The 14,080-nt window shown below is 48.4% G+C and overlaps 2 protein-coding genes across 5 annotated transcripts in view; one reads left to right on the top strand and one right to left on the bottom strand.

The window, feature by feature from the left end:
* Positions 1-14,080, bottom strand: part of AP2A2 (adaptor related protein complex 2 subunit alpha 2) — a 102,721-nt gene that overhangs the window by 67,340 nt on the left and 21,301 nt on the right. The gene's annotated exons all lie outside the window — the stretch shown is intronic.
* Positions 545-11,967, top strand: LOC117079861 (60S ribosomal protein L37-like). The gene is made up of 3 exons (XM_033204070.1): positions 545-558; positions 5,866-5,867; positions 11,600-11,967. The coding sequence occupies exon 3, from the start codon at positions 11,627-11,629 to the stop codon at positions 11,918-11,920; it is 294 nt and encodes a 97-aa protein (XP_033059961.1). The 5' UTR covers positions 545-558; positions 5,866-5,867; positions 11,600-11,626; the 3' UTR covers positions 11,921-11,967.

Raw genomic sequence — 14,080 nt, 5'->3', positions numbered from 1 at the left:
GTGTGGCACACGGTACTGCCCACCTTTTCCAAACCATCCCCCACATCCCGTCAGCCTAGCAAGACCAGAGCCAAGCATCACCCCTGCATTCCACGCCTGACCTCTCCTAAGCTGTTCACCCCTCACACCATTTACCATTCTGCATTACAAAGGCCTGAGCTACTCAAGGACAGCCAGTGTTTAGCATTCTAGTAAGAGCCATGATCTTTATAAAGCTCTATGAAAGGCCCTACTCCACCTGTCCCCCACCTCCATTCTCTCCTAACCTAACCCCTTACTACTGCCTTTCCGCCCAGGATTGCTGTCCTAAAGCCACATGGGCCTCCTGCTGTTTCTTCCGTGCAGCTGTCATCCTCCCCAACAAAGGCCTCTGCACTTACTACTCCTCCCTCTGCCAAGACGTCCTCCCCACTGACTTCTACCTGTCCACTGCCTCACTAGTTCCGGGTCCTTGCTCAACTGCTGCCTTCACAGCAGGGCCAGCCCTGATCATTCTACTTAAAACTGAACACCTGTAGCCTCATTTACCCGACCATCTTCCCTCCTTATAATTTCTCTGTTGTGTTTATTATCTCCTAACATCCCACTAAACTCTGTTTTTCTTCTCGATCTCTATCCACTGGAATGTAAGCTCCATGTGAACATGGAGTTGTTTTACTCCCTGCCACATTCCCAGAATCCTGGGAAGTGCCTGGCATTGTAGCAGGCACTCAATAAATACTTGGTAAGAATAAATGCCCTGCAGACAGCAGGTACCCAATAATAGCACCAGATCTGAGTACTCATAATGCACCAAAAACTGTCCCAAGAGCTTCTGAGCAATAGAGCTGGAAAACAACTAGCATTTCCTGAGCAACGGGATCACCAGAGATGCCATGTCAATCTCTTCAGCATCCTCTGCTTCAGGGCCCCATCACATCCATCCTGACTGTCGACCTGTCCGCTTTTCCTCCAAACAAGTGCTCTATTCTGGTCGTTTCAGTTGCCACCTGCATCTCCAGTCGGGACTCTCGCAGCTTTCACCTTCCACTCCTCACCTCCAACCTACTTTCCACAAAGAAGCTGGCATCAAGGGAGGAGATCACCCCTCATACTGTCTTATACCCAATTTCTGCTTCCAAAGAAGAAGTAAAAACTAAAAGGCAGAAATGAAATCCACGAGCACACAGCCCAGTGCCACACCCTGGGCCTGGTAGTTAAAGATCCACCCCAACCTAATCGGTTATGTTATCTATAGATTACAGACATTGTATAGAAAAGCACTGTGAAAATCCCTATCCTGTTCTGTTCCGTTCTAATTACCGGTGCATGCAGCCCCTAGTCACGTACCCCCTGCTTACGCAATCGATCACGACCCTCTCACACGCACCCCCTTAAAGTTGTGAGCCCTTAAAAGGGACAGGAATTGCTCACTCAGGGAGCTCGGTTGTTGGAAGACATGAGCCTTGCCAAAGCTGCCGGCTGAATAAAGCCCTTCCTTCTTTAACTGGGTGTCTGAGGGGTTTTGTCTGTGGCTTGTCCTGCTACAGCGTAATAGTCTCATATAATTACATCAGACCTGTCACTCACTCACTTTCCTTTGGCAGCTTCCTACAAGGCACCTAGGATGAAATCAGACTCACGCCACAGCCTTCAAGGCCCAGCACGTCCTGGCCTCCCCCAGCAATCCGGCTTATACCAGCTCTTCTCCTTGCTCACTGAGTTCCGACGGTACAGCCTCTCAGGTCCTGAAATACAACAAGATCTCCACCACCTCAAGCCCTTCTCCCCTCCAGGCTGGGACAAGGCTGGTCCCAGGCAGCTTCAGGACCCAGCTGAAATGTCTCTTCCACAGAGAGGTCTTTCAGGAACACCCAACCTAAGGGAGTCTCCTTTTATCATCACCATGATAAACTGCCTCGGCGTCACACAATATGACCACATAATAAACCTGCACATGTACCCCGGAATCTAAAATAAAGGCTGAAATTATTTTTTAAAGCCATCAAAAAACACATGAGAAAAAACATTTCAGGCCGGGCGCGGTGGCTCAAGCCTGTAATCCCAGCACTTTGGGAGGCCGAGACGGGCGGATCACGAGGTCAGGAGATCGAGACCATCCTGGCGAACACAGTGAAACCCCGTCTCTACTAAAAATACAAAAAACTAGCCGGGCGAGGTGGCGGGCGCCTGTAGTCCCAGCTACTCGGGAGGCTGAGGCAGGAGAATGGCGTAAACCCGGGAGGCGGAGCTTGCAGTGAGCTGAGATCCGGCCACTGCACTCCAGCCTGGGCGACAGAGCAAGACTCCGTCTCAACAAAAAAAAAAAAAAAAAAAAAAAGAAAAAACATTTCAGTTCAGGGTTTAAACAAATCTCTTGCAAAAGTCAAGTATTCAAACTCCACTGGACTGGCCCATCATTACCAATGACAGATTCTACGACTAAACTACCGAGAGAAACGACAGAATCTACCAATTAAACTACTGAGAGAAACGACGGAACCTACAGACTAAACAACCGAGAGAAACGACGGAATCTACAAACTAAACAACCGAGAGAAACGACGGAATCTACAGACTAAACTACCGGGAGAAACGACGGAATCTACAGACTAAACTACCGGGAGAAACGACGGAATCTACAGACTAAACTACCGGGAGAAACGACGGAATCTACAGACTAAACTACCGGGAGAAACGACGGAATCTACAGACTAAACTACCGGGAGAAACGACGGAATCTACAGACTAAACTACGGGAGAAACGACGGAATCTACAGACTAACTACCGGGAGAAACGACGGAATCTACAGACTAAACAACGGGAGAAACGACGGAATCTACAGACTAAACTACCGGGAGAAACGACGGAATCTACAGACTAAACAACCGAGAGAAACGACGGAATCTACAGACTAAACTACCGAGAGAAACGACGGAATCTACAGACTAAACTACCAGGAGAAACGACGGAATCTACGACTAAACTACCGGGAGAAACGACGGAATCTACAGACTAAACTACCGGGAGAAACGACGGAATCTACAGACTAAACTACCGGGAGAAACGACGGAATCTACAGACTAAACTACCGAGAGAAACGACGGAATCTACAGACTAAACAACCGAGAGAAACGACGGAATCTACAGACTAAACTACCGAGAGAAACGACGGAATCTACAGACTAAACTACCGAGAGAAACGACGGAATCTACAGACTAAACTACTGAGAGAAACGACACAGTCTACTGACTAAACTACTGAGAGAAATTTCCATTTACTATATTCTATTACTAGCAATAAACAAAGGTCAGTCGGTCAAAGGCCCCACGCTTTTCCTTTGATTTCTGGGTTTCAGAGCACTACAGACTAATCCCATATGTAGGTTTGCAAAGAATATACTGCACCGTTCACTCCCTTGAACAGGGAACAAGGTCCTTCCTACTTGCTTACTTCAGATAAGGAATAAATGCTGAGTCACCATTCTATTTAAATGAATAGAATTTTAAATTCTATTTAAAATTCCACTTAGAAATACATGCCACACAAGCTCTCAGAACCACCTGCCCAAATTTGATTAAAAGCCAGGTATTACTACTTCAGTAAGCATGAGAGTCCAGGCATGGTGGCTCATGCCTGTAATCCCAACACTTTGGGAGGCCAAGGTGGGCAGATCACTTGAAGTCAGGAGTTCAACACCAGCCTAGCCACATGGCAAAACCCCATGTCCACTAAAAATACAAAACTTAGCCGGGCGTGGTGGTACACGCCTGTAGTCCCAGCTACTCGGGAGACTGAGGTGGGAGAATTGCTTGAACCCGGGAGGCAGAGGTTGCAGTGAGCCAAAATCACGCCACTGCACTCCAGCCTGGGCAACAGAGTGAGACTCCATCTCAAAAAAAAAAAAAAAGAGTAAGAAAGTGGCCAGATGCAGTGACTCATGCCTGTAACCCCAGCACTTTGGGAGGCTGAGGCAAGAGAATCACTTGAGGCCAGGAGTTCAGGACCAGCCTGGGCAACATAGGAAGACCCCATCTCTAGAAAAAATAAAAATTACATGAAGTCAAATTATTCCTTCCCAAGGCCTTCTCTCAGGCAGCGATAAACCAAGAGTACATCGCGAGTCATAAATGGGGGCAGGGACATGTGTGGAGACAGTCAGTCACCAAGGACAACAGAATCATCACAATCCTGGACACCGTCAAGCAATGGTCAAGCAGTAACTGCCTCAGCCACGGACAGCAAGCTGCACTCCAGCTACCTGCAGGAGGGAAGACAAGTAAGAAGCAAACCGTCTCCAACAGAGACCCCGAAAAGGCTTGGGAATGAAAGGAACCTCAGGAGACCAACGCCAGGAGGATGGGCCTCAAGTCTGTACAGTGAGCAGCAGATGCCTTCCATGAGACCCTGTGGCCAGGCAGGCCCCTCGGCCCCCATCTCAGCAAAAGACAAGCTGGAAAAGTGAGAACACAGAAGCTCTGAGCCCCACTAAGTGTGGAGCAAGGGGCCCCGTGAGAGTAGCACAGCGCAGTGACAGGCTCCCCGAGGGTGAGATACCCCATCCCAGAACAATGGCAGCCAGACTCACAACAGCCACCTGCTCACCAAGCAAGAGAAGAGAGTAGTGAGTCCTCTGGAAGAACTGAACTAGCATTCAGGCTCCCCCTCAGACCTCACCCTGCAGCGAAGGCTGCTGCCAAAGCCCTTCAGGTGAGCAGGTACCAGTAAACGTGGGTGGACAGCCACCGGCCACCAAGCACAAAGTGAGAGCTCAGAACCTCACAGCATGGGCCAGAGACTAAATAAACCTACACAAAAGGTATTCAAAGCAATGAGACAATGCACAGAAGGAAATGCCAAAGGAAACACCTTTACACAGATGAGATAAAACACAGCTTGAAGAAACAGATGCCACCAAAAAAGGGGCACTTGGGTCATAAGAAAGCTCTCAAGCTATAAAAGTGACAGCAGAAATTAAAAATGCAAAAGAAGGGCTACAAGACAAACTTGAGAGTTGTGAAAACAGAACACGAGAGACAGAAAGGCAGGAAAATCTTCACTAAGAGGTATAATTTTAACTATCACAGAGAAATACTGAAAAAAGAGAAAGTGAAATGAAACAGAAGAGGTTAGCAAAGAAATATAACAAGAATATTTTCTACTAGCCCAAAAGACATGAGTTTCTAGACTGAATAAGGCCACCAAATGCCACACTTGGGCACATCGTCTTAGAATTTCAGACACTGGCCAGCGCAGTGTCTCACAGCTATAATCCCCAGCACGTTGGGAAGCCAAGGCGGGAGGATCACTTAAGGTCAGGAGTTCAAGACCAGCCTGGTCAACATGGCAAAACCCCATCTCTACAAAAAAACACAAAAATTAGCTGGGCAGGTGGCACACGCCTGTAGTTCCAGTTACTCAGGAGGCTGAGGCAGGAGAATCGCTTGGACCCAGGAGGCAGACGTTACAGTGAGCTGCGATCGCGCCACTGCACTCCAGCCTGGGTGACAGAACGAGATTCTGTCTCAAAAAAAAAAAAAAAGGTAAGCAAAACAAAAGGCAATGGTTAACTCTTTAAAAAATTAAAAATTGAACCAAAAGTTGAACTGGTATTCTCGGCTGAGAACAGTATTTTCAGACATCAATCAAGTAAAATATTACACATATAGGAGTACAGGAGAAGAGAAACTTGAGTAAGAGTTAAAAGACTCATCTTCTATAGTAAGGCATCAATAAATAGGCCAGGCACAGTGGCTCATGCCCGCAATCCCAGCACTTTGGGAGGCCGAGGCAGGCAGATCGCTTGAGGTCAGGGGTTCAAGACCAGCCTGGTCAACACGGTGAAACCCCGTCTCTACTAAAAATACAAAAAAGTAGCCAGGAGTGGTGGCAGGTGCCTGTAAGCCCAGCTACTCAGGAGGCTGAGGCAGGAGAATCACTTGAACCTAAGAGGCAGAGGTTGCAGTGACCCGAGATCCCACCACTGCACCCCAGCCTGGGTGACAAGAGCAAAACTCCGTCTCAAAAAAAGTCAGTAAGTAATGACTAAATGGGGGAAAGAACCCCCATAAATAGTAGGAACACGTAATTTAGACTTAACAAGCAATCATTTTTAAAGTAAATTTTTAAGAATAAAGAGCTATAAAATGAAAATAATTGACTCGGGTTTAGAAATGTGGGCAAGGCGGCTGGGCGCGGTGGCTCACGCCTGTAATCCCAACACTTTGGGATGCCAAGGCGGGCGGATCACGAGGTCAGGAGATCGAGATCATCCCGGTAAACACAGTAAAACCCCATCTCTACTAAAAATACAAAAAAAAATTAGCCAGGCATGGTGGCGGGTGCCTGTAGTCCCAGGTTCTCAGGAGGCTGAGGCAGGAGAATGGCATGAACCCAGGAGGTGGAGCTTGCAGTGAGCAGCGATTGCACCACTGCACTCCAGCCTGGGCAACAGAGCGAGACTCCATCTCAAAAAAAAAAAAAGAAAGAAAGAAATGTGGGCAAGGCAGGGACAATGTTTTATAATTAACTTCTTAAACTATATTCTTTTTTTTTTTTTTTTTTCTTTGAGACAGAGTCTCGCTCTGCTGCCAGGCTGGAGTGCAATGGTGTGATCTTGGCTCACTGCAACCTCCACCTCCCGGGTTCCAGCGATTCTCCCGAGTAGCTGGGACTACAGGTACCCACCACCACACTCGGGGAATTTTTGTATTTTTAGTAGAGACAGGGTTTCACCATATTGGCCAGGCTGGTCTCAAACTCCCGACCTTGTGATCCGTCCACCTCCGCCTCCCAAAGTGCTAGGATTACAGGTGTGAGCCACCGCGCCTGGCCTTAAACTATATTCTTTAACCTTTTTAATCTTTTAAAACATTTAAGTAAGGACAAGCCTAGACAAGAAAAAATCACAAAAAAATGAATGCTATTGGGAAGACCTGCCCAGTTACTTCCTATTAACTAAAAATAAACATATCAACATTTTCATGGAGCAGACTAGAAGCAAAGGAGCTTGCAAAAACACACAAACATTTGAGAATACAGTCACATTGCAGCGCAAGGAGAAAAAAGCATTACCTCATAAATGTTCTGGAACATATCTGGTAATCTATGTGAGGAATGATGGAGACCCATCTCACAAGAAAATAAACTACAAGGGGTTAACGGGATTAAGAATAAGTTGAAAAGCTTTAAAACCTCAGTATTGTAGAGGGGTTTGGTGGGGACTTCAGGCAACAGGAGAAGCCACAGGGAGGGTCGGTGCAGCCAAGGCAGCATCCGTAAGGAAAGGCCGGCCTTCCCGTGCGGCACCAGCCAGCACACAGGCGACCCAGGTGAGAGGCCCCAACAGAGCATCTGTCACCATCATAAAGTAACGCCCCAGTGACTCCTCAAATACAAAGGGGCACAGAGAAGTCACAGGAAAGACAGACCAACACACATGCGTTTGTTTCTTGGTTTTAAATGAGACTGCTCCCTCCAGGCAGAAGCATAACCTGGCTGCCTGGTGCTCAAGGCAAACAGAGGCAGAAAGGTGGCGGGCAGGCATCTCGGGCAAACGGATGCAGTTCAAACTCCGGCTCTGCCTCTCGGGAGCTCCGTGACTTAGGCTAACTTACAACCTCTCTATGTCAGTTTCCTTATCTGTAAATAAGTACAGTCAGTCTCCAATTTGTGATGGTGCAATGATTTTTTGACTTTACAATGGCAGGAAAGCAATACGCATTTGGTAGAAATCGTACGTTAAGTACCCATATGATCACCTTGTTTTCCACTTTCAGTACAACATACATGAGACATTCAATACTCTTTTATACACACGGTTTGTGTTAGATGGTTTTGCCCAACCGTAAGCCAATGTGAATTTGCTGGTGTTGTTTTGAGACAAGGTCGTCTCATCCTGTTGCCCAGGCTGCACAATGGTGCAAACATGGCTCACTGCAGCCTCAACCTCCTGGGCTCAAGAGATCCTCCCACCTCAGCCTCCCAAAGTGCTGGAATTACAGGCACAAACCACCTTGCCTGGCCCCAAAAGTGAACTTTTAAAAGGTACCATTCGAAGTGTGCTTTGAGAAGATGACAGAGATCTGACATGCGCTCACTGCCCTGAAGGCCTCTTTCTGGAGACTGACAATGGTGTTGCGCTGTGGTCAATGGTAAATAACAACAGGCCGGGCGTGGTGGCGCACACCTGTAGTCCCAGCACTCTGGGAGGCCGAGGCGGGCGGATCACCTAAAGTCGGGAGTTCGAGACCAGCCTGGCCAACATAGTGAAACCCCGTCTCTACTAAAGATCCAAAAAGTAGGCAGGCGTAGTGGTGGGCGCCTGTAATCCCAGCTACTTGGGAGGCTGAGGCAGGAGAATCACTTGAACCCAGAGGCAGAGGCTGCAGTGAGCTGAGATCACACCACTGCACTCCAGCTTGGGCAACAGAGACTCCATCTCAACAAATAAATAAATAAATATAAATACATTAAATACAAATAAGAGAAACTCCCTTGAGCAGAGCGAAGAGTCTCAGGAAAGAGGAGAGAAGAACCCCTGCTGGAGCACACGGCCCAGCAGCCGGAGGAAAAACCACATCAAACAACGGCCTCAAGAAGCATTCAGAGAAGACACTGCCCAGAGTGAGGCAAAACTAGCCCCAGACTACAGACTGCGGTGGTGCAGCCTTGCAGGAATCACACTGTTAGGAACTCAGTTTCATCCCAGAACCAAGCCCAAGAACATCACAAGAAACACAAAAATATTCTGCTCCTAGAAGGTGAAATTCACAATGTCAGGCATCTAATAATAAACCAGCCAGGCATGGTGGCTCACACCTGTAATTCTAGCACTTTGGGAGGCTGAGGCAGGTGGACCGCTCAAGCCTAGGAGTTCGTTATCAGCCTGGGCTACAAAGCAAGACCTTATTTCTACAAAAAAGTTTTTTAAAAATTAGCCAGGTGTGTGGTCCCAGCCACTCAAGAAGCTGAGGCAAGAGGGTCACCTGAGCCCAGGAAGTCAAGGCTGAAGTAAGCTATGATCGCACCACTGCACTCCAGCCTGGGCAATGGGAATGAGACCCTGTCAATAAATAACTAATTTATTTATTTAAAATATTAGCCAGGCGAGGTGGCACATCCTATAGTCCCAGTCACTCAAGAGGCTGAGGTGGGAGGACTGCTTGAGTCCAGGAAGTAGAGGCTGCAGTGAGCTATGATCACACCACTGCACTCCAGCCTGGGTGACAGCAAGACCTTATCTCTTTTTAAAAAAAAAAAAAAAAGAACAGGCCAGGCGCGGTGGCTCACACCTGTAATTCCCAGCACTTTGGGAGACCAGACTGGCCAACATGGCGAAACCCCGTCTCTACTAAAAATACAAAACTGGACGGGCACAGTGGCTCATGCCTGTAATCCCAGAACTTTGAGAGGCCGAGGTGGGTGGATTGCTTGAGGTCAGGAGTTTGAGAACAGCCTGGCCAAAATGGTGAAACCCCCATCTCTACCTAATACAAAAATTAGCCGGCATGGTGGCATACACCTGTAATCCCAGCTACTCAGGAGGCTGAGGCAGGAGAATCACTTGAACCCAGGAGATGAAGGTTTCAGTGAGCCAAGATCATGCCACTGCACTTCAGCCTGGGAGACAGAGTGAGACTCCTTCTCAAAAAAAAAAAAAAAAATACAAAACTTAGGCCAGGTGCAGCAGCTCACGCCTGTAATCCCAGCACTTTGGGACGCCGAGGCAGGTGGATTGCTTGAGGTCAGGAGTTCAAGAACAGGCTGGCCAACATGGTGAAACCCCATCTCTACCCAAATACAAAAATTAGCTGGGCATGGTGGTGCATGCCTGTAATCCCACCTACTAGGGAGGCTGAGCCAGGAGAACTGCTTGAACCCAGGAGGTGGAAGTTGTAGTGAGCCAAGATCGTGCCACTGCACTCTAGCCTGGGTGACACAGCGCGACTCCGTCTCAAAAAAAAAAAAAAAAAAAGACCAGGCACAGTGGTTCACGCCTATAATCCCAGCACTTTGGGAGACCAAGGCAGGTAGATCACTTGAGGTCAGGAGTTCAAGACTAGCCTGGCCAACATGGTGAAACTCCATCTCTACTAATAACACAAAAATTAGCCAGCCGTGGTGGTGCACTCCTGTAATCCCAGCTACTCCGGAGGCTGAGGCTGGAGAATTGCTTGAACCCAGGAGACAGAGGCTGCAGTTAGCCAAGATCATGTCACTGCACTCCAGCCTGGGTGAGAGAACGACATTCTGTCTCCAAAAAAAAAAAAAAAAGAGGCCGGGCGCGGTGGCTCAAGCTTGCAGTGAGCTGAGATCCGGCCACTGCACTCCAGCCCGGGCGACAGTGAGACTCGGTCTCAAAAAACAAAAAACAAAAAACAAAAAAAAAAGAAAGACGTACTTACTATTTAAGCTACGTTACACGAAACATGAAGGCAGTCCACAGAAAAAGCAAAACACAAATCCTAACACAGTGCCGCCTGCCCCAAGGAGCTCAAAGTTCTTTACATACGCTAAATAATCCGCATTACACCCTTGTGTTGCCATCAGAGGGATTTTAAAGGTAAGAAGAACACCCCACAACGCAAAACAAAAGCCAGGCAACCCATGTTGGCTGTTGGTCTCTACACTTTTTATTTATTTACTTTTTTTTTTTGAGATGGAGTCTCACTCTGTTGCCCAGGTTGGAGTGCAGTGGTGCGATCTCCACTCACTGCAAGCTCCACCTCCCAGGTTTACGCCATTCTCCTGCCTCAGCCTCCCGAGCAGCGGGGACTAGCTACTCACCCGCCACTACACCTGGCTAATTTTCTTTGTATTTTCAGTCGAGACGGGGTTTCACCGTGTTAGCCAGGATGGTCTCAATCTCTTGACCTCAGTATCTGCCCACCTCGGCCTCCCAAAGTGCTGGGATTACAGGCTTGAGCCACCACACCCGGCCTAGTCTCTATACTTTTAAGCAAACCCGCAGACAGACACCAAAGCTTAGAGGGTGGCTGAGAAGAAAGGTAAATGGAAGTGTCTTGAAGTCAAGCACAGAGATGAATGCAAAACAATCACAACTCGGAGTCTGAATTTCAGTCAAAGACGAAGACTCCAGGCTCTTGACAGGGCTGCAATTTGAAAAGGTGGGGGCCGGGCGCGGTGGCTCAAGCCTGTAATCCCAGCACTTTGGGAGGCCGAGACGGGCGGATCACGAGGTCAGGAGATCGAGACCATCCTGGCTAACACGGTGAAACCCCGTCTCTACTAAAAATACAAAAACTAGCCGGGCGAGGTGGCGGGCACCTGTAGTCCCAGCTACTCGGGAGGCTGAGGCAGGAGAATGGCGTAAACCCGGGAGGCGGAGCTTGCAGTGAGCTGAGATCTGGCCATTGCACTCCAGTCCGGGCGACAGAGCGAGACTCCGCCTCAAAAAAAAAAAAAAAAAAGAAAAGAAAAGGTGGGAAGGGCTGGGCCCAGTGGCTCACACCTATAAATCCCAGCACTCTGGGAGGCTGACGGGGGAGGATCACTTGAGCCACAGAGTTCAAGACCATCCTGGGCAACATAGTGAGACCCTGTCTCTAAATTTTAAAAACAAAAATAAATATAAAAAATTTAAAAGTGGAAAACAGCTCTCTGGCCTCGGCTGCAGAAGCGAGATGACGAAGGGAACGTCATCGTTTGGAAAGCGTCGCAATAAGACGCACACGTTGTGCCGCCGCTGTGGCTCTAAGGCCTACCACCTTCAGAAGTCGACCTGTGGCAAATGTGGCTACCCTGCCAAGCGCAAGAGAAAGTATAACTGGAGTGCCAAGGCTAAAAGACGAAATATCACCAGAACTGGTCGAATGAGGCGCCTAAAAATTGTATACCGCAGATTCAGGCACGGATTCCGTGAAGGAACAACACCTAAACCCAAGAGGGCAGCTGTTGCAGCCTCCAGTTCATCTTAAGAATGTCAGCGATTAGTTATGCAATAAATGTTCTGGTTTTAAAAAATGAAAGTGGAGGCCGGGCGCGGTGGCTCAAGCCTGTAATCCCAGCACTTTGGGAGGCCGAGACGGGTGGATCACGAGGTCAGGAGATCGAGACCATCCTGGCTAACACGGTGAAACCCCGTCTCTACTAAAAAATACAAAAATCTAGCCGGGCGAAGTGGCGGGCGCCTGTAGTCCCAGCTACTCGGGAGGCTGAGGCAGGAGAATGGCGTGAACCTGGGAGGCGGAGCTTGCAGTGAGCTGAGATCCGGCCACTGCACTCCAGCCCGGGAGACAGAGCGAGACTCCGTCTCAAAAAAAAAAAAAAAAAATGAAAGTGGAAAACAAAGGAGAGCAGAATCAGGATCTGACCCAAACCCCCAGCTAGAAGGGCTGTTTCTACGAACGCACCCAGCAGGAGGTCTGCCGCTGGACCTGGAGTTTCCTGAGGTATGGGGTGGCGGGGCTAAGGGAGCTACACGGGGCAGAAAGAACCTAGCAGTGAAGTCAGGACTTGGGGACACACGGCAGCTGTGGGCACAGCACCCCTCCTAAAATCCTGCAGCACCTACCAGCCCCTCAGCCCACCCCTGTACCCTGTGCTCCTGCCACCTTCCCAGCCTGCAGAAGCCTTGATACCCCCAACCATTCCCACACTCCAATCACCAGGTAAATGCTGGCTCCAAAAGGCAACAAATGTTTAAAATCAAGAATCAACTGAACAGAAGATACAAGTTCCCCTCTGCCAACAATGTTTCAGGAAAAAGCGTGCAAAGACGGCAGAAAGTGATGTCTGAATGCAGAAGGGTGGTTCCAAGCTCCCTGTGTCTCTCGGGTCATCCCCGCTCCTGAGGTGCCCACAAGTCACTGGAACTCGCCTCTCCCGCCCTGGTGCTGGGCATCTCACTGCCTCACACTCTTCTTGGTCCTCTTCCCAATGCAAGTCTCCAGGGCACTATTTTAAAACAGGGCTGCTTTCTACTCACATGTTATTTCTTCTGTGCGTCTTGCCCAGACCCTTACAACCCTGTCCCAAGCAAAGAGCTCATCTCACCACATAGCTTCAGCCCCCACTTCTACATGGGAACACCCACCTCAAGCTGTCCCGCCCACCCAGAAATTCTCTCGTGACAAAACTGCACGTACTGCTTTTCAAGACGTTTCAACCAGCTCAACTTACAAGCCAAAGTCAGGAAGGTTCTGAAGAAGGAACATGCTGCCAGAATCAGCAAATGTGGTTTCATAATCTGAGACATCATGTGGCCTGGTAAAAACTGTTCATTTCTGGGGTTTTGTTTGTTTTTTGTTTTTGAGACAGAGTCTTACTTTGTCACCCTGGCTATAGTGCAGTGGCACAATCTTGGCTCACTGCAACCTCCACCTCCCAGGTTCAAGCGATTCTCCTGCCTCAGCCTCCCAAAGTAGCTGGGATTACAGGCACGTGCCACCACACCTGGTTAATTTTGTATTTTTAGTAGATATGTGTTTTTCCATGTTGGTCAGGCTGGTCTCAAACTCCTGACCCCAGGAGATCCAACTGCCTCGGCCTCCCAAAGTGCTGCGATTACAAGCGTGAGCCACAGCACCCGGCCTATTTGACTTTTTAAGAGCCAAGGAAATGCCATTTAATCCTTCAATGACAGCCTTTCCAGGAACTCTTTGACTACAAAATCCTGACACAGATTGTTACCAAAAGTAACAGAGTGTAAGTCATTTTAAGAGGAAAGAGAAGTAATAGTAAGTATCTGGCACAAAATATGTTCATCACCAGGACACTTCAACTTGTCATAAAAGAAAGTGATCCCGACCTTCAGAGGAGCCAGAAGGAAAACACTGCGAAGAGAACCAGGGTGTCCCAGAAGCAGTGACCACCAACCTTGGCAAGAAAAATCCAACCTGAGCAAAGACTTCCTTCCTCCTTGCCACAGCCACCATGACACACTTCCTACACTGGTTTCTACGGAACACAAATTATGCAGAAGCATGCAAAAGAAGACATGCAAGAAGAGCATTCTTTTCTAAAAGTCAGCACTTTTTAGGAATGTACAGTCAAAAGGACAAAATGAGCTTTTAACTGTGAAGGTTATTTAAGAAATGCAAAAGCAGACTGACCAACTCTGATTCTGATCCTCACTC

This window comes from Trachypithecus francoisi, unplaced genomic scaffold (assembly GCF_009764315.1).
Source record: "Trachypithecus francoisi isolate TF-2019V2 unplaced genomic scaffold, Tfra_2.0 Lachesis_group8, whole genome shotgun sequence".
Lineage (NCBI taxonomy): Eukaryota > Metazoa > Chordata > Mammalia > Primates > Cercopithecidae > Trachypithecus > Trachypithecus francoisi.
This window is presented reverse-complemented; position numbering and strand designations above follow the sequence as displayed.

Bases quoted from the DNA above. Each gene is read 5' to 3' on its own strand.
- LOC117079861 (XM_033204070.1), top strand. From the start codon at position 11,627: ATGACGAAGGGAACGTCATCGTTTGGAAAGCGTCGCAATAAGACGCAC.